Source organism: Megascapheus bottae, chromosome 13 (genome assembly GCF_031878675.1).
Source record: "Megascapheus bottae isolate mThoBot1 chromosome 13, mThoBot2.hap1, whole genome shotgun sequence".
NCBI classification, from domain to species: domain Eukaryota; kingdom Metazoa; phylum Chordata; class Mammalia; order Rodentia; family Geomyidae; genus Megascapheus; species Megascapheus bottae.
In genome coordinates, this window is record NC_143521.1 from 52,007,045 (window position 1) to 52,028,106 (window position 21,062).

The 21,062-nt window shown below is 41.9% G+C and overlaps 1 protein-coding gene across 1 annotated transcript in view; it reads left to right on the forward strand.

The window, feature by feature from the left end:
* The window catches only part of Fam184b (family with sequence similarity 184 member B), an 84,708-nt gene that overhangs the window by 50,424 nt on the left and 13,222 nt on the right, over positions 1 to 21,062 (forward strand). The window contains exons 9-13 of the mRNA XM_090343790.1: positions 2,013 to 2,123; positions 7,445 to 7,552; positions 14,419 to 14,525; positions 15,812 to 15,938; positions 17,712 to 17,924. Coding sequence (XP_090199916.1) covers positions 2,013 to 2,123; positions 7,445 to 7,552; positions 14,419 to 14,525; positions 15,812 to 15,938; positions 17,712 to 17,924 — 666 coding nt within the window. The remainder of the gene's footprint in view (positions 1 to 2,012; positions 2,124 to 7,444; positions 7,553 to 14,418; positions 14,526 to 15,811; positions 15,939 to 17,711; positions 17,925 to 21,062) is intronic.

The window sequence follows — 21,062 nt, forward strand, 5'->3', positions numbered from 1 at the left end:
CAGATCATAGAAGCCCAACCTTCTTATCAAATTGTTCTCGTCTACTCTTTTAACTGGCTAGTCCAAGGCATTAGCTAAGGACCACTCCAGGGCCACTGGCGGAGCTGACTGGACCCCACAGAACATGTAAAAGTACCATCCAGGCAGTAGCAGGATAGCTTTTTAGACAAGAAACTGAGAAGCCAAAAACTACATCTTCTGTCTCACCCTGGTATTCAGTCAGCCAACAAGCAGCTTGGAATAACCCCCACATCTCAGTGTGCTAAGTACTTCTGCTCAACTCCACCACCATATCTCCATAGACCATGCACTGACCTCTTTGCCTCAGTCCTCCCATTTCAGGTCATCCATTCCAGCTGTCTTTGGACAGCTCGACCTTGGTTTCCAGCTTCTCCATAGTGCCTGTCATTCTCACAGTAGGGTTCCAACTCTTTTACATTGTTCAGAAGTATCTGCAGAAACAGACTTCTCTTTGCCAGTTCTGCCCCATCCATTCTACTCCTCTCCACTATCCAGCTCTGCCCACCACCCTTTTCATTCCTCACTCATTCCACGTTCTTTCCTTTTGTGCCTTGCTTTCCCCCAGTGACAAACATTTTCCTGCCCACACCCATATAGCCCCATCTAGTTCTTGCTGAGTTTATTGATACCTGTTTCAATATCGCTCTCTCCTCCCCTGGGCTCTGGTTCCTGGTACCTCAACCCTACATTTTGATATTTGTGCCACAAGACAACACTGCATTGTGACTGCTGTTCACTGTATGCTGCTACTGGTCCTTCCATCTCATCTCTTCCCATGATGGGCCCCCAAGATAGAATGGTGAAATGGTGTAATGAAAATAGAATTCAGGCATGTGCCTTCATCTTCCTCGTAAGATGAAGGTGTGTACTCCCCATGAAGTGTGTCTTACTGTGTTGTTTATCAAGGTGTGAAAGGCCTTGCCAAATATCCCTCGAAGCTCTTTTCCTACCATTTCCCCTCCTTCACTCCAGTCCAGACACAATGGCCTCTTCTGTCCTTAGACAATGGAAAATCTTCTGCAGGTCCTGTAAAATTCAAAGCCATCTTATTTAATGCAGGCATGTTATACTCAAAAGTCATTTTCTGTGGAACACCCTCTGGGAAAATGATGCTACATATGTAGTGCCCTTCCCTAGTTTATTATGTTTCCATCTTATGTAGCATTTCTCACATGGTACTTAGTGACTTTGATAGCTCTTTTTTTCACATAAATTTCTGACACATAGGAGTTTCATCTTGCTTTAATTCTCAGCTCTGATAAGAGGGCAGATACATGTTAGGGTCCAATAACTATTTGTTAAATGAATGTTTACCGAAAGTTCAGCTAAGAGGGGCAAGACATCCCTAAAAGGAACAGTAGACATCATTTGTTGATCCCTCACTGTGTATCTGGAACAGTGGGAAGCATGAAAGTAGCACAGTTGAGAAGTGTGCTCAGGCTGACATTGCTTACAGGTGGTTGTGTTACTCATGTGGTCTCCAATGTTTCTCCACTGGATCTCCTGGGTACTGAGGCACATAGGCTATGGGAGAGACTATGGAGAAAGCTGACTGTGAGCGCCATCATTCTGGCTGCTGTTTGGATCCTACTGCGCTAGAGAAATTTTGTTCTGCTTTTAATATCTCCTTGCATCTAAGAATGTAGTTAGCTTATTAACCTATGGGACAATGAGAATATTGCACATTCCATTTTCCTATTAGATGCTAGAAAATTTGGCGGCAAGGATTTACCCTATTCTAGTCTATCTTCATATATCAGACATCGTCAAATATCTACTCCATTCTAGCCTCTATAAATTAGCTTTTGGAGCATGTATTAAATACTTGTTTTCTAATGATCTTGTTTTACATTTTGTATTGTTGTTTCTAACTGTTTTACTCCTCTTTTAAGTTTCTTTGATCCCCTTTGGGAATAAGACAGGGTGTAAATATATAAATGTCCTGTTTACCTGCCTTCCTTATATAGCTAATCCTTCTTATCATCATTTAGGAAGTAGAAGCACAGTTGGAGGAAGTAAAGATGAAATCAGAAAGGGAAATAAGGCAGCTGGAAGAGGAGAAGGCATCCCTCAACGTGAAGCTTCAGAATTCTCTCCTTGAGGTAAACCCTGAAAAAATATAATGCATGGGAATAGTGGTTATGGTCCCTGGGAGTTTCTGGCATCTGCATCTTTCTATATCTTCTGAACAAAGCCAAGGGCACTTGGCCAGACAGGATGGCTATGTCATGAGACATAAATTTCCACTGCAAGTAACAGAAAGCTTGATTTATAGAGGCTTAAACAAAGAGCACTTTAATGCCTCACATAAAAGAAAGCAGCAGAAGGCTGGTGGTGTTGGTTCTGTGGCTAAATGATATCAAGGCAGTAAATCTCCAGTCTCTCTACTCTGTCTGCATTATCTCTTCCGTGGGCCTTGGGCACCTTTGCCTGTCTGAGCCCCTTCCATGATAAAAATGAATGAATGAATTAACTAATTAATTAAAACTTCGTGTTTTATAACTTTTTTAAAAAATAAAATATAGCCCAAGGTCTGTTTTTAAATTTTTATTTTAAAATAAATCAAAACATTTTTACAAGACCTTAAAAGTATAGGAGTAGTAGAAGAAGCTAAAAACAAACAAACAAACACATCCTAAGAGCCATTTCTGAGCTTGATTAGACCAAAAGGTATAATATTTCCTTTCTTTCTAGGCTCTCTCTCAAGCTTTCCAGAGGAGATCTGTCTGTTTATGAAACTGGCTCTCTGCCCAGGCTTTGTATGATAACTTCTGGGACTTCTCTGTCCTCCTCCTCTTCTTCCTTGTCCTCTTGTTTTCTCCTGTGCTGAAGATTGAATACATAGCCTTTAATACCCTGGGGAACTTTTAAGAATACAGAGGTCATGTGAAAAACAGTAGTGAAGGTTTAGAGATATACATGGAGATCAATCCAAAGACCTGCATGAGAATGATAGGGGAAAAACTGGATCTGTGATTCATTCTAGAAGGGAAGACAGGATGATGGATCAGGGCAAAGAATTAAACACTGACACTCTATTGGTGATACGCTGCTTCTTCAGCTAAGCAGTTGGTACGTAGGTGGTAAGTTATATCTTTCTCCAACTCTATTTCCAAAAATCATTAAACAAAATAAAAGAGTTAGAATGCCATGCCTGTGTCTTGACCTATCAGTTCTACTGGTGAGTCTTGAAAAATCTTTACATGCTTTTTCAATCCTAATATGGACCAAGGTGGGATTGCACAATAAAAAAGCACATTTTTCTCCTCCCTCTCTCACTCCATTCTTCCTTTGCTTCTCTTCCCTTACTTCCTCTCACCCTTCTTCACTGTCTCCTCTCTTCTACCATGCTGCCAGTATTCGTGTTGTACCTATACTCTTCTGCATAGTGCAGAATGGTTTCATGTATGTGTATGAGACCACACCAAACAATCTGCAGATATGAGACCCGTGGGTCACATCACAGCAATCTTATTTCCTTGAATGCTCCTTTGAGCCCTTCCTTAAAAATATCAATAGCTGGCTCCAGATGTAGCTCAGTGGTAGAGAACTTAACCTAGCATGCAAGGTCCTGGGGTTCTATCACCAGTTCTGGGAATTTTGGGAAAAGCACAGCTAACACCTTGTGGAACACTGTCATAGTCAAGATACTGCCTAAGCAGTTTACTTACATTAACTCTTTTAATCCTCATAGCCACTTGACATGGTAGATGCTATAATTATGTTAAGTTTGGAAATGAGAAGGTAAGGTAAGTGACTTCCCCAAAGTCATAAAGCTCGTAAGTGTGATAAGAAATTAAGCACAGGCAATGTGGCTCTAAGAACAAACAAGCCCATGCTACCCCTGGTGGACGGTGTCCCTTCAGGACCTGAATGACTACCCATCATAAGCCATGACCAAGAGGTTGACTTTGGACCAAGCACCCCACTTGGCTGTTTATCTTCAATTTCTCCTACCACACGAATGGTCCTGTCATCTACCACTCAGCTCATCCTGTTCTCCAGGATCACCATCCTTAACCACTGTCCTTTCCGGCTTCTGCCCTCATCATATCTACTCATGTCCTGTCCTGTGTGTCCTATGGCTCAAGTCTATAGAGATGCTCTGGGACTGGACTATCACTTTAGCTGCTTATCTATGTTTACATAAGCAATGATAAGTCATGGACAGGAGTGGGCATCTGTAGCACCAGCTACTCAGGAGGCTTAGGTGAGATGATCACTTGAGCTCACAGTTGAGACCAGCCTGAAAACATAGCAAGACTGCTTCTTAAAATAAGACAAAACAGAGGCCGGGAGTTTGGCCTAGTGGTGGAGTGCTTGCCTAGCATGCACAAAGACCCAGGTTCGATTCCTCGGTACCACATACATAGAAAAAAAGCAGGAAGTGGTGCTGTGGCTCAAGTGGTAGAGCTTTGAGAAAGTCCAAGGCTAAAGCTCAGGCCCTGAGCTTAAACCCAGAACTGGCAAAAAAAAAAAAGACAGAACAAACTACACACACACACACACACACACACACACACACACACACACACACACTTTCTCTTTCTCTCTCCTTCCCCCCTCTCTCTTTCACACACACACACACACACACACACACACACACACACACACACACACACACACACCTGCATGCACACACATGACTGTACAAGACTCTTGAGTAGTTCATAAACTTTGGCAAGATGCAGTACAAAGAGAGTTTGAACTTGAACTTTTTCTTTCCTTAATACTCCATCTGTAGAGCAAGATGACTTTCTGAAGTTCTTGCTGTTTCTCTGTGATGTTGCCTAAATTCTTTCAGAAACATTGTCATAGATCTTCTTGACTGTGCTAGCAAGTTCCAAAGTGCATGTTCTAAAACCCAATTCTCAGGTCTTTACTCCCTAAAATCTAGTTAGGTTCTATGTAACTCCCCACGGTTGCTTCCTAAAACTCTGGCCCCTCCCTCAACTTCTTCAATCAACTCCCACCCTTTCCTTCAAATAGAGCTTCACTGTTTACACCCATCCTATCTGCTCCTTATCATTACACTTGATGATGATCTCATCATCTAGGGCACCCAATCCCACCTTCATCCCTGGCTGACTTCTAGACTCTGACTTACCCTTCAGTACCCTCAAGCTTCTTGGACTCCTCAAATGTGCATTTATTGGTGCAAATTCTATGCAAATTCCTACCCTATGGTGGATGTTGTGAAGATGAAAATACTATAAAGTGCTTAGATCCATGGCTTTCATGAACTAGTTATGCTATTAATGGCGTGATGCAAATTTATATGTTCCTCTATTGAGTGTTGCTATGGTTATAAAACTATGTCTCCCACACAAAATGACAGTTTTAAAGACAGGGACCATGTTTTATTATCTCACTGTCTTGCTCTCATTCTATTCCTTCCCTCTTATTTTCTAGACAAATTCTCACAATGTCTCAATTTTCTTTATGATTATTGGCCTCATTTTCCTCAAAATCTGGAGGGAAAACAGTCTGTTTAATCTGTATGTCACAATTAGCTGGTTAGTAGTAACCATAATTAAACCTTTAAAATTTAATAGTTCCCCCCAGCCATTCTTCTCTAAATTTATCTGTGCAATTCTTAAAGCTGATACGTTTTTTAACAAATCTTTTGCCAGAAGAGATTGAAAAGTCTAATATTCCCATGCCTTGAGACATGATTAATGTTTTTATAAAATAAAAAGAGAAAGAAAGAGCAGTAGGAGGAGGAGGAGGAGGAGGTTTGAGAGGAAAAAAGAAATTAAGTAGATTTTTAAGCTGGAATAACATTTTCTTAAAAGTCACCAGATATATAGATAGACACAAATAACTTAATATAAGTACAGCATACAATAAATCTGTTAGGCTCCTTGTGTGTGTGGTGCGGGGGGCGGGGAGGGGCGGGGGGGGGGGGCGCGATGCGCACCAATCCTAAGGCTTGACCTCAAGACCTGAGCACTGTCCCTGAGCTGTTTTACTCAAGGCTAATGTACCACAACTCCATTTCCTGCTTTTTGCTGATCAACTGGAGATAAGAATATGGTGGATGTTCCTGCCCAAGCCAGCTTTGAACCACAATCCTTAGATCTCAGCTTCCTGAGTAGCTAGAATTACAGGTATAAGCTTGTATAGGTAGGTACAGTACCTACTTTGGGCTCTGCCTTTTTTTTAATTGATTTACTTTATTGTTATAATAGAGGTGATATGAGAACTACACGAGTCAGGTAATAAGCACATTTCTTTTTTATTAAAGAATTTATTAACATTGATTTTTACATCATATTTCTTTTTTTAATATTTTTTATTGTAATTAATAAAAGGGTTACATGACATTTGCCAGATAGAAGGTGCATTAATTCACATACATTGATAACCTTTCACATGTCTTGGTCCCCATTACCCTCCCCCACACCCTCTCTTGGTTTTACATCATATTTCAAATGTCATGTTTGACAATGCTTATTCAGGAAGGGAATCTCTGTATACAATCACTGGCACATAGATTTTAAAACATAATTAAAGTAAAGCTGAGGGTTCGTATGTCATAGATACATAGTAATATATGTAATAAAACATTAGGGGCCGGGAGTTTGGCCTAGTGGTAGAGTGCTTGCCTTGCATGCACGAAGACCTGGGTTCAATTCCTCGGTACCACATACATAGAAAAAAAGCTGGAACTGGTGCTGCGGCTCAAGTGGTAGAGTTCTAGCCTTGAGAAAGTCCAAGGACAGTGCTCATCCCCTGAGCTCAAGCCCAGGACTGGCAAAAAAAAAAAAACAACATTATATCTATAGAGTATATAGCCCATCATAGATTTTTATGTCTATGTAGTTATGTCTAGGTAGTTATGCCAGTCCTGGGGCTTGAACTCATGGTCTGAGCACTGTCCTTGGGCTTCCTCAAGGCTAGAACTCTACCACTTGAGCCACAGAACCACCTCCAGCTTTTTCTGTGTATATAGTACAGAGGAAACCAACCCGGGTCTTCCTTCATATTAGGCAAGCACTCTACTACTAGGCCAAACTCCCAGCCCTGCTCTTTTGGGATTTCTTTTTAGGAATGAGTTGGGAGTGGTGGCTCACACCTATAATCCTAGCTACTCAGGAGGCTGAGATCTGAGGATCATGGTTCAGAGCCAGCCTGGGCACAAAAGACCAATTAATCACTAGAAAATGGGAAGTGAGACTGTGGCTTCGGGGGTAGGGTGGTAGCCTTGAGCTGAAGAGCTCAGGACAGAGCCCAAGCCCACAACAAAAAAAGAACACCAGAACCTAGCTAATCAATGCTAGCTTTTATAGAAGCACATAAGCTCTGTCTGAGAGGACTCTCTAGAGCAGATTGACCCAGGAGCATTGATTCTGGGGTTGCTGCCCATATCCAGAACGTATGACTGAGCTTCACTGCCTAGTGCTCTTGCCTTCCGTGTTAGGTTTTAAGGCTGGAGGAATTCATCCAGCAACATCAAGTCTCTGTACGAAGAACTAAGGAGAGGCCCCAGGAACTAGACTGCGAGCGCCACAGCATTTTGGAGGCCCAGGTAACTTGCAGCTCCTTGTGCTTTAATTAAGAATATTTCTCTTCAGCCTTTCATCGCTTCCTCATCCCCAGTGATTGCATACTAATATTACTGGATTTCTTTTTTCTTTATATCCCTCTCAGCACTGCCAAATGCCCAGAAGAAAAAAATTACCACAAAATCCATTTGGAAAAACCATGAAGGAAATAGAGTTCTGAGTAATTACCCTCTCCTCATGGCTTTAAAAAGAAAAAGGACTGCCAGATTCATCTTTCCGTCTCTGAGAACTGCAGAGATAAAAAGGCTGCCCTGCAGATATAAGAAGCCTTTGATTCTATCCAGCATTACCACAATTATTATTGTGGTATAATAACAGCCTGGGTACCCCCTCCCTCCACATCTGTTGACCCCATTTATTCCTATCTAACTCTGCCTGGGAAGCCATCGTTCAGGAACCTGCTTCCTGTGTGTCCCCATCATATTTCTTTATTATTGTCCTTGGACTGCCATGAAGGATTGCCTCATATAGTTGGTGGTGTAAACAGAAATGTATTCTAACCACAGTTCTGGAGATTGGCTGTCTGAAATCTATGCTTGAGCAAGACTGGTTCCATTTGGAAGCACTAGGAAGAAGCTGCTCTGTGTCCCTCCCCCTGCTTCTTGTGGCTACTGGACAAACTTGGTGCTTCTCAGCTTCTAGACACATCACTCCAGCCACTGCCACCCATGACATGACCTCCTTCCTGGTGTGTCTGGGTCTCCACATGGGCTTCTTATCAAGCTATTAGGCCCTGGAGTTAGAGCCCATTGAAATCCATTTACATCTGCACAGACCCTATTTCCAAATAAGGTTGCATCTACAGATACCAGAGCATAGACCTACATACTTTTCTAGGGACATAAAGTACCCCACAACATAGGTACAGTATAGGCACTCAATAAGCAGCTGTCACATTATACTAGAAACAGAGCTACTGCTATAAAGTTGATGTCTCCAGATACCTGGATTCTTACTGGCTGGATAATCGTGGCAAATATTTAACATCTCTTTGCTTCAACTTTGCCTCACCTGCATAATTTTGCCAATCCAAGACTTCCAATTGAGTTCAAATACCTGCATGTCAGCCTAGCAAACAGAAGCTCTTGGAGAATCTAGGTGCTATGTTGGTAGCATTCTGTACACAGGACAACAGCAAGTCATGTCCAGGAGGTGAAGTGCTGAACAATTTGAAGTAGGTCTGCGGGTGAGATAGCAGCTTTACCTCAAGATGTTACGTCACAGTCTCCCTAGTGATATTCATACCCGATTGCAGGCCATAAAATTTAAGTTTATTCAAGACTTGGGGGTTTAAGCTTAAGTTCTTAATTGTTCTACCAAAGTATTTCAGTGAGTCAAGAGAGAAAAGCAGTGCTGGTGGCTCACACGTATAGTCCTAGCTACTCGGGAGGGTGAGAGCTTAAGATCTTAGTTCAAAGCCAGACTGGGCACCAAAGTCCATGAGATGGTTATCTCTAATTAACCACTAGAAATTCAGCCACACTGTGGCTCAAAGTGGTAGGGTACTAGCCTTGAGCTGAAGAGCTCAAGGATAGCACATAGACTCAGAGTTCAAGCCCTACAACTGACTAAAACAATTGAAAGCAGAGTTTTCACTGCATTCTTAGAACATATAGAGAGACCAAACCTGAGTGTGGCTCTTATCTCTAGCAAAAATCTAGGACCTTACTCAACCTCTGTAAGATTTACCTTGTTCCTGTTTCTTATGTCTGGTTTCCTGTTTCTCTTAGATTCATGGTGCCATTTTATTGGTTTCCAGAAAATCAGTCTTCTTTTAGTAATTCCAAAGGAAAACCTTTTTTTCCTGGAAGACCCATTTGTTATCTGGGTCACACTAACTAGAGACAGAGAAGGGTAGAAAATTTCATAGATGCTGCTGCCTACATTTTCCAGGAAGAAAAAGAGAGCTGTTGTGCTGATTTCTGTTAATAACACTTACCTCACAAATATTTATGAGTGCTGTCACTCTACAAACCACATGATTGGATGTCTCAATAAATAAGGCCCAGTCATGGAAGGCTGAAATTCAAATGGGGAAAATAAATATTCACTTAAATAATAACCTGGTGGGATGGATACAGTGATGATGTCAGAAAGACTCTGCCCTGTAGACAGGGAGTTCTGGGGAGAGTTCAGGAAGATTTTCCAGGTGACTGACATCTACTAATGCTAATATTTGAACATGACCTTGCTGGAAAGGCATGCCAAGGGGAAAGAGCACAAGGTAAAATCCCTGAGGTCTGTGAGAAGGGGGACAAGGGGATCTGAGAAGTAGGTGCTGCTTACTGGAGGCCCCATGTGGCTTGCTGGACGTGTACCTGGAGGACCATATGAATCTATAGCATAAGATGTCCAGAAGATTAGCAAATGGTCACTAAGCTTTTAAACAACCCTGATGTGTGGAGAATCTTTGGGCTAGGACTGGAACTTTTTTCCTGTTGTTAGCTGAGGATTCAGGTCTCATTAGACCTGGGATAGAAGACTACTCTTCCTTCCTTTGGAGAAGTTCCTGGCGTCACTATGAGATTGGCTGGCTTAAAGTGATAAAGCACTAGCCTTGAGCAAAAAGGGCTCAAGGCAACACCCTAGTACCAAGTTCAAGCCCTACAACTGACCGCCCCCCCCCCCCCCGCCCCAGGTAACTTTGCATGGGTATAGTATTCATCTCTTGCTCTGGAATCTGCTGGTTAGAACCAGCAGCATAGGGCAGAGCAGCAGCTTCCATGTGAGTATTGAGTTTCACCTAATTCACTCTAGGCCTGTTGTTTCTGAGTCAAGTATGACTATCTCCTTGAGGTCAGTTTCCTTATTATTCATAATAATAATAAACACAGACAAGGCTACGTATCAAGCCATGTGTACACAGTACCCAACAATCCTGTGAGGTAAACGTTAGTATGATCCTCGTTTAACAAATATAGGAACTAAAACCTGATGAGTACAGTAGAGCCCAGGTTCTAAACCATGATGCTATACTATTTCCTGTACAGTAATTCCTTCCCTGCACATCCCAGAGACATAATAAACACAGCAAGACAGATGATGGCACCTCTCAAAACCATTAAAGATGGCACTTCTCAAAACCATTAAAGATTCTATAAATGTAACTTTAGAGTATCTATTACAATCCCCTGCAATCATTTCAGCAAAGCCATGTTGCATTACGTGTTCTATTTTAAGATGTATAACAGGTTATCTTTGAAAGGTTGTCAAGTGAGTTTGAATAGGATTAGATGTTCCAGATTTCCTGATAGTGGGTGTCCTTTAAAACAGAAAAACTCCAGAACAGGTTAAATGATTGAAAAATGAAGACCTAATGTGAACATAGGTTTAAAATAACTAGATATTTGCCCGTGAGGAATAGGGAGGAGGCTTGTATTGAGTGGTTTGGAAAATAAGCAGAACTGCTTATTTTTCTGTGCACACTATTTATACTTGGACCACATTAGTGTGGGATAAAGCTGCAAAATTTCTGAGGAGAAGCCAAGAGGGCAAATCAGGTGGATAACACAGGACATATCAGGAGTGGCTCTGTATTTTCCTGCTAGAGTGTTGACTGGAATTCCAAACCAGAAACAACTACAACAACAAAAGACAGCACAAAAGCTGCACTAATTATTTCATTGTTTCCTAATATCTGAGTAGGGCAACTTGAAGAAGTGGGAAAGAGTTTTTCCCCTGCTTTCATTAGTATATAACAGTTGTAGAAAGGTATTTCATTGTGATATTTATGTATGTGCATGAGATGTACCCTGGTCCAGTTTATCCAACTATTATCCTCTCATATTCTCTTTTCTCCTTTCTTAAAACCCAAGGCTTGGAGTTTGTCCTAGTGGTAGAGTGTTTGCCTAGCATGCACGAAGACCCAAGTTTGATTCCTCAGTACCACATTCATAGAAAAAGCCAGAAATGGTGCTGTGGCTCAGGTGGTAGAGCTCTAGCGTTGAGAAAGCCCAACGACAATGCTGAGGCCCTAAGTTCAAGCCCCAGTACTGGCAAAAAAGAAAGTATATTTATATAAAGTATTGTGAACAGGTTCATCCTCTTATACCCTCTCATTTTACCCTTCTGTTCCCACCTACAAATAGAAACTGATTAACATTCCTGTCATTCATTTTAAGGACTAGAGTCTCATGAGAGAGAACACATAATATTTATCACTCTCACTCTTATTTCTTTTTGCATAATCTCCAGTTCCATCCATTTTCCTGCAGAAGACATGATTCGATTCTTATTTTTGATTAGATAAATTAGGTATATAGATCACATTTTTATTTATCTATTTATTGGTTGATGGGAATCTAGGTTGACTGTATATTTTGGCTATTGTGAGTAGTGCTGCTATGCAAGAATCAGGATCATTTGGCATTTCTGCCTTTAGTTTCTTAAGGAACTTCCATACTGATTTACATAGTGGTTGCACTAGCATACATTTTTACCAATAGTATACACTGTTCTCTCTTCATCACATCTTCATCGGTATTTGTTATTGTTTCTTTTTGTCTGACCAGTATGGGATAGAATTTCAATAATGTTTTGACTTGCTTTCCTTTTATGACTTAAGGATATTGAACATTTCTTCTTGTATATATTAGACACTAGAGTTCTTTTGAAAACTGTTTGGTTATTTTGACCATTGGAATATTTAGTTAGTGTTCAATATTTTTAGCTTTTTACATAACCTGGATATTAATCCTTTATGTGATGAATAATTGGCAAAGATTTTTTCCCATTCTTGTGGTGCTGTTAATATTTTCCTTCGCTGTGCAGAAGCTTTTTTATTTGATGTGTCCCATTTTTCAATTCTCTTGATTTTTTTTGTGCCTGTCTGGGGCTTGAACTCAAAGCCTGAGCACTGTCCTTTGGCTTTTTTCTCAAGGCTAGCACTCTACCACTTGAGCCTCAGCACCACTTCCAGCTTTTCTATGTATGTGATACTGATGGATCAAACTCCAGTCTTTGTGCATGCGAGGCAAGCGTACCAAATTCCTGGCCCATCTCTTGATTTTTTTCTGAACATTTGAGGTTCTTCCCATTTTTCACCAAAGGTAATGGTGTTAACAATAGAATTTTTCTGTGTGTTTTTTCCTATTGGTTTAGGTAATTTATTTTTATTTGTTATAAAAAGGTGTTCAAATCTGTCATAAACATTTTTCTTTAATTACTGAGACTACCATGTGATTTTTGTCCTTTATCCTACCAATGTGGAACACCACACCAACTGTCATTCTTTTGATGCATCTTCCAGTAGCTGTGTTACCTGACATGTCACCAGACATCTCTGATATTTGTGCTTCCACCCATGAGATGATACATAAAAATAGATGATGTATCTGTTGTTACCTGACACATCAGCTTTTTTAATGTTTTCAGTTACTCTTGATTCTGGATTCCTGCCCAGAATGCCTTTAAATATAGCAGTGGTCAATAAAACAGCTCAGAAATTACATCCTGCAGATTCTTTTTCACAGGCTTCTTGGCAACTCTGAGTACATTTGGAATTCTTTTTTAATCTCTGCTCTGTTATAAGATCCTAGTCCATTATTCATGTGGCTTTGAGTTCCTTTTTCTCTTTTCCTGACAGAAGTTTGATGCATCTTTTAGAAAAGACAACTCTAAGATTTGTTGATCAGGTGTATTCTTTTTTCTATTTAATTTATTTTATTTTCTATATCTCTTTCCAACTACTTACTTTGGGATTATTATAGTGTTCATTTTTTCACTTTTAAGTAGTCTTATAAATATGTTTAAGTAGTCTTTAAATATGTTTCTTAGAATTCTGAAGTTTATCTTGGTTTTGTTTTCTTTCATCTGCTAGTATCTGAGCTTGAACTCAGGGCTTGTTCAGCTTGTCTGCTTATGGTTGGCATTTTAACATTTGGGCCATGCCTTCAGCCTGCATTTGTCTGGCTAATTGGAAATGTAGTCTCTAGCTGATGAGCAACTCCAGAAAAAAAGACCATTGCTGGCTCAAGATTTTGTGTGTGGGGGGGGGGATTGTCATAGGGTTTGAACTCGGCCTGAGCGCTGTCCCTGAGCTCTTCAGCTCAAAGCTACCGCCCTACCCTTGTGACTCAAGATTTTTTTTAAAAGCATGTATATAATTTATTATTACCTAATGAGATATGACATCTGTATCCAGCATGTCCTGTAACACTACTCTCCATGGACATGATTACTATGACACTGTAAAAGCTTTGTTACCTTTATCTTTGTGAAATGGAGAGATTGATAATATAAACAAATTCAACTGATTTATTTTTTAAAATGAGAGGCCTCACTGTTAATGAATTATATCCATATTCTTTTCCCAAGTTCCCTCTTCTTAGTGCTTCTAGTCATCTAGTAAGTTCCATGTTTCTGATTCTATTGGATGAATATGGCACATGCAACCTGCCTACTTACATGCACGATGGCAGTGCTCATCTCTGACCCTGCTCATGCCCCAATAGTGGGTCCAACAAGAACCACACTGTTGGAAAACAAGATGGTCTCTTGGAGTAGTGAGGAATTTAGACACCAAGATAAATAGCTGTATGTCCTTTCCCAGACTCACTTTTTGTGAGAATAGAGCAAGTTACTTATTCTCTCTGGGCTTTAGTTTCATCAACCATGTGAACTGCTATACCGACAGAATTTAAAAGAGAAGCACTGATCCTAAATGAGGCAGTGTCATAGTTCTTTCAACATCACAAGCTTTATCACCCTAAACCTATAAGCCCTGGGCCAGGAGTGAATGTCAATGACTCTCTTGTTAAAAAAAAAAAAACTATGTTAGACTAGGAAACTAACTGTATTTAATCTTATTTTGTTATTCTCTTTGATTTAGGATTCATGCTCAAAACTGAAGGAAACTTCTCAGACACTTCCCAGAGAAGAGTATCAAGATAAGATAGGAGCCAAAGAAGGAACCAGCAGTGAGGAAGAAGAAGAAAGGTATAATTTATGGACAGCCTTTAACAAATAAGGGCTCAAATATGAAAGGATTCTTTCAGTTATACTCTCCTCATGTATTCATTGCTGCACTTTTGCATCCTGTTTAGGTGAAGGAACAAATATATATCTTGCATGTCTTCTGCATATGTATGAATTTTCATAAACTACCTTATTGAATGTCATACCCAAAAAGATTATTTTATAAGTTTCAGAGCCTAAAACTAAAAAAAAGTTAATAATCCTGTCCAAGATTCAGGAGAGGACCGACATAAAACCTTTACCTCTGTAGGTCGATGATACTTGATAACCAAGGAAGAAACCTTTACTATATCATCTGCATTAGTCAGCTGTTGATGCTGTAACCAAGCATCTGCAAATTCTCAGTGATTTTTGGAGCCTATCTTCCTTTGGCTTGGCCAGCCTCTTCTGTGCTTATGTATACTTGGCTCCTAGCTGAGGGTCAGATATTATTGTTTTACCACAAATTACTGTTGGTCAATTGAGTTCCTAACTGTGGTTCTCTTTTCAGACAGCCATCTTCTCACTATGTCCTTAAAAGAGATAGATAAATAGATAGATAGATGATAGATAGATAGATGATAGATAGATAGATAGATAGATAGATAGATAGATAGATAGACAGACAGACAGATTAAAGTATTGGCTCTTATAAGGGCACCAATCCTATCAGGAGGGTTCCTTTCTTGTGTTTTAATTTCGTGGCCAGTTCCAAAGTTCAGGACTGAGAAAGCATTCTCCCTTCGACCAACACCTTACACATGTTTGTTAGCATCTTTCTCTAGGTTGCAGAGACTTTCAATGAGCATTTTTGCATTCATGCTACATAAGGCAGGCCTATTTATAATCCACCGATTTACAACTGGGGGCAGACAGTGAAAGTTATGAGCATGCTTTGAAAAGTATAAAATGTTGTGTAAAGTGTTATTTTTTTTCTTATAGTCAGAAAGAATTGTGAAATTAGACCATAGAGACCACTTGGTGCCTCCACAGACCATAGAAAGAACTCTAAGATCTGTCACTCTGACAGCCCATCCCTATTTTTCTAAGCCCACACTAAAATAAGGATCAGTAGTTCCTGCAGAATCTCGTGCAAGGCACTTAAAATGTGTACATCAGGTTATCTGATGAAAGAAAAATAAGGTGTTTCTCACCCACTAGTGGTGAGTGACTATAGCTCCCTCTTCCCAGGCAGAGTGGCTGGCACATGATCAGGGCAGTAACGTCATTTCCTGGGACCTTTAGTGAAGGTGTCTTTATCTCCAAAGGAGTGAGGTGTCCCTCCAGGAAGGAAGTGACCTACAGCCTCCACTGAGCTCTTTACCAAAGAAGGCACCCGAAGTTGGACATCTACAGGAGGACTGGCAGAGCCAAAAGGCCAGGCTGCAAGCCCAGGTAGAAGGACAGCCCAGGGAGGGGTGTGCTGTGCACAAGACTCACTGCGCACACGAGACTTGCCTCTCGGGCGATGTGGGGAAGGCTAGCTGAGCCAGGAAGGCATTATTGTTACTATTAATGTATTTATTCCAAGTTTCCCGTGCTCATGAGCATCCCAGATGAGTGATTGCTTTATGTCCATTCAGTCCTTGGGTTTTGTATATGAGGAATAAACATTATATCATGTGATTGTACATAATATAATTACATTATACATAACAATTGCATGTAATCATGTAATGCTGGCAGCATATGGAACATGCAGATCATATCAGCCCTTTATATCCTTGGTTTCAACATTCATGGATTCAACTAAGTACAAATTGGGGGGAAATGCATCTGTGGGGAACACATCCACACTTGTATTTTTTGCTATTTCCTGAACAATGTAGCTTAGTAATTACTTGGTGCTCTGCAATAGATCTAAGTAGTGCAGAGATGATTTAATATTCAGGAGGATGTGTGGATGTGTGCGTAGTCAGAGACTACCCACAGTACCTGGTAACCACAGAGGTCTTGCAAGCCTCTCCTGCAGGGAGGAAGGGATGTCTGGATTGTGTGTCTAAGCAGAAGATGAGTGAACACTAACATCTAGACAAAGATGTAGGTGGAAGTGACTCACACAGTGCATTAGAAGGTATTAAGAACCTGGGGAAAGAGAACAAGCAGATGGAAGGGATGAGTAGTGAGATGCTGAGGCTGTGGGGTGCTGGGGAGCTGGAGAGGAGGCATTAAATGCAGCTGTGGGAAAGGCCTCAGTAAGCAGTAACACTGACCAGGCCCAGGAAGGAGATGCCGGAGACCATAGAGATCTCTGCTTTCCCACAGGGAAGTCTGGTCTCTTGTAGATTTGTTCCCCCAGGAACAAGGAGTCTTCCCTCCTTCCTGCAGTCAGGGTATCATCTGCTGCAGGTCTCAGTCTAACTTCTGCTGGTTTGCAAAGCTTGTGTTTCCCACCCACTGCTGAGAATTACTAAAGGTGGCGAGGTCCATCCAGGCTGTAAAGCTTGCTTTGAAAATCACAGTCTTAGGAGCCGGGAGTTTGGCCTAGTGGCAGAGTGCTTGCCTAGCATGCACAAAGACCTGGGTTTGATTCCTTGGTACCACATACATAGAAAAGCTGGAAGTAGTACTTGGCTTAAGTGGTAGTGGCTAGCCTTGAGGAAAGCCCAAAGACAGTGCTCAGACCCTGAGTTCAAGACCCACGACTGGCAAAAACAAAAACAAAAAAGAAAAACAAAGAACAGCAACAACAAAACCTACAGTCCTAGCCGAGCATGGATGGCTCACGTCTGTAATGCTAGCTACTCAGGAGGCTGAGATCTGAGGACTGTGGTCCAAAGCCAGCCTCAGTAGGAAAGTTGGTGAGACTTTTTCTCTAATTAACTGCCAAAATGAAGCTGTGGCTCAAGTGGCAGAATGCTACTCAGGGACAATGGCCAGGCTTTGAGTTCAAGTTCCAGGACTGGTAAAAGAAAGAAAGAGGGAGGGAAAGAAGGAAAGAAAGAGAAGGAAGGAAAGAAAGAAAGAAAGAAAGAAAGAAAGAAAGAAAGAAAGAAAGAAAGAAAGAGAGAGGGAGGGATTGAGGGAGGGAGGGAGGGAGGGGAGGGGAAGGGAGGGAAGGGAAGGGAAGGAAGAAAGGAAGGAAAGAAGGAAGGAAGGAAGAAAGGAAGGAAGGAAGGAAGGAAAGGAAAGGAAGAATAGTCTAGTCCTCAGAATGCCTCCCCGCAGGTCTCTCAACTGCAGCGGGCTCTGGAGCAGTGTGCCAACGAACACCGTGAAGACCTGCAGGCACTCAAGCAGCTGTCGGACCACGAAAGGGAGAAGCTGCAGCGTGAGCTCCAGGATAACCTGCGGCAGAGCCAGGCCACTAAGACACAACTGGAAGCTGCCCACCAGCGAGCCCTGCGCATGCTTGAGAAGGCCAAAGCCCAGGAACTCAAGGTATGGGTACAACCCAAAGTTGGGGTTTGCTGGGCACACACTCCCTTCATGGAGATATTTTTCTTTCTTTTTTAAAATCTGCAGTCCTCACAATAACTGCACAAGGTTCTCATTATGCTTCTACCTTTTGCCACAAAAAGAAAGAAGCGCCGAGAATCTAGTGCCTTGCTGACGGTCACACATGCTCTTCATAACAGATGGGTGACTTGATTTCATCACGTGAGGCATGGGAAGAGGGAGGCCTCGGAGCAGCAAATTAAGAAAACCCAGCTCAGCAGCAGATACCTTCCAAACTGTGCTTGACCACTGTTGTAAAGTTTTGGTATTATCACTCAGCCACAGAGACTTTGGGTTTGAGGTGATCTGATAAAGGGACTTGTGACATGGACATCTGCTGTTGTTTTGTAACTATTTGGGGACATTCTTTTAAAAAAATTGTTTTGTACCAGGTCTATTTTTTTTAAGTTCATACTCATCTGGGGTAAGATTGGGGATACTATCCATATTATATATTCTACTTACTCAGAAAATGGAGAGGGACAGGCAGGGGTTGGTGGGGAAAGAAGAACATGCATATTTCCTTGACTGAATACAGTGTTCAATCTTGTAGGATATCACACCCCCTGGGTTTTTTGTTTGTTTGTTTTCTGGGAGCTTTTTCCTTCTGGGTTGTACATCCCTGTCCATTATAGGGTGGTAGAGGAAGCCCTGAGGTTCCTAGCTTGAGGAAAGGAGGGGGTCCTTGAAGAATCTGTAACCAAGTTTAGCAGGTCTTCATCATCCTGTCTCAAGGGGATGGTTGCTAAATGGGACCAAAGAAATTATGATGGACAGTAGCAGACATTCGATCACTGCTAGTACAGCACTGTGATTAAGACTGAACTGCCAGAGCTGGGCCCCAGTGGTTCACACCTGAAATCCTAGCTACCCAGGAGGCTGCGAGCTAAGGATCGCGGTTTGAGGCCCGCCCAGACAAGAAAGTCGGTGAGACTCTTATCTCCAATTAACCGTCAGGAAACCAGAAGTGGTACTGAGGCTTAAAATAGTAGAGCACTGGCCTTGAGCAAAAGAGCTTAGAGACAGTGCCCGGGTATTGAGTTCAAGCCCACAACTGACAGACAGACAGAGAGAGAGAGAGAGAGAGAGAGAGAGAGAGAGAGAGAGAGAGAGAGACCTGCTAGAGTTCCTGTCCTGAATCTGCCCCTTCAGAGGAAGTGTGAGAGCTCAGATAAGCCACCTATCTCCAGTGTGCCTCAGTTTCCTCACTTATAAAATGACAAATAATAGTGTGAATCTTATTGTATGGTAGCAATCAAGAAATAATACACATGAAGAGCTCAGGCTAGGAGATGGCTCTGGTCTGCTCCTTACTTGTTTATTCTGAGGGTATGTATAAGCAGTTGTTGGGAGCTACCCAGTGTTAAGCAGCCAGTCTCTGTCCTCAAGAGGCACAGTTCCATGTGCCACTTGCACTGCTGCTATAATTCTGTGTGTTGGACCCATGAGTCAATTGTCCAGGGTCACTGGGGCCACGGGAAAAGAGACAATACAGTATGGAGCATGGAGAGAGATGTGGAACCCTTACAGCCATGAGACTAGAGGATCTGATGAGGATACAACTGCAGCCCATTGTGAAACCCCAACTGTGGTGCCCTGGGTATTTTCTTAGCCAGGGACTTCTGTACAAGCACGGTGGCAGCTAGACTGATCTTTGGCCATTCTTAGATACACAAATACAAAGCTACATGCCTAGAGAGATTTTGCAAACTTTCATAATCCTTCACTTCCATTTCTTCATATCTATTTTACTGGGGATGAAAATGTCACCCATCAGAGTTGTCTAAGCCAGGTAAGTACAAAGAAGCGTGGGGAGTTTGACATGCAATAGCTGAGTTTCCTGTGGGCACAGTAAACCCACACGTGTACAGCCAATAAGGATAGGTGGCCAGCAAACAAGTTGAGCCAGAGGAGCCTGGCTTGGCTTCAGGGCTGTTGAGTGCCCCCTGGTGGGCTTGTGAAGCTCTATTGTCAAGGGAAGGTAAAGGGAATGGAGGGGAAGGACAGAGAGGGAGGGGAGGGGATGGAAAGAGAGGGAATGGGTAAGGAAGACAAGGGGAGAAGAGAGGGGAGAAGAGCAGAGGGACTGCATTAGTTTGATATTGTTTCAGCAATAAGTCACCATGAACTTAAGTGTCTTAACAGTACAAATTAACTAGCTGACAGTTCTAGAGATTCAAAATTCTAAAGTCAAGGTCCTTGGCAGGACTCAGTTTCTCCCAAAGGCTCTCAGGAAGAATTTCTTTCCTTGACTTTTCCAATTTTAAGAGGCAGTCCAAATTTCTTGGCTCCTGGCCCCTTCCATATTTCAAAGCCAACAGTAGAGCAACTCTTCCTCTTCTGCTCTCTCCTCTGCTTCCACTATCAGACTGTCTGCAACTAAACTCCGTGTCCCTCTTAGAATGAATTTTGTGTCTGACGTTGACCCAGATAATTCAGAGTAATCTCAACATCCTGTCGTATCTGCATTCTTTTTTTTGAAAGGCAACATGTTTGGTTTCCAGAAATTTGGACATGAACATCCTACTGGTTATTTTTTAACTTTCTAGCAGATAGTCCTGTCCCCCCCCCGCCCCCCCTCCACACACACTTGTCTTGGAGAAGATGTAAGATGCTCACTTCAGGGCTCCTGAGGACATTAAATCTGCACTGGCAGATTTAATCTATATCTTTCTTTCTTACACCAAATTCCCAATGAGAGAATTCTGACTGGCCCATCTTAGCACATGTGTCCACTCTGGACCATCAGCTGTGGATGAGAGTGAGTTTATTATGGTATAAAATGACTGCTGCAGAGGCCAGCAGTTTGGCCTAGTGGTAGAGTGCTTGCCTAGCATTTAGGAAACCCTGGGTTCAATTCCTTGGTTATCACATACAAAGAAAAAGGTGGAAATGGTGCTGGGGCTCAAGTGTTAGAGCACTAGTCTTGAGAAACCTCAAGGATAGTGCCCAGGCCCTGAGTTCAAGCCCCAGAACTAGGGGGAAAAAGGATAGCATGGCTGCTATGGGAAGGCCCTTGCTAGACCATCCCCTGTAGCCTGATAAGCCTGATAAGGAAATGACAAAGGCCTCCTTTTAAGC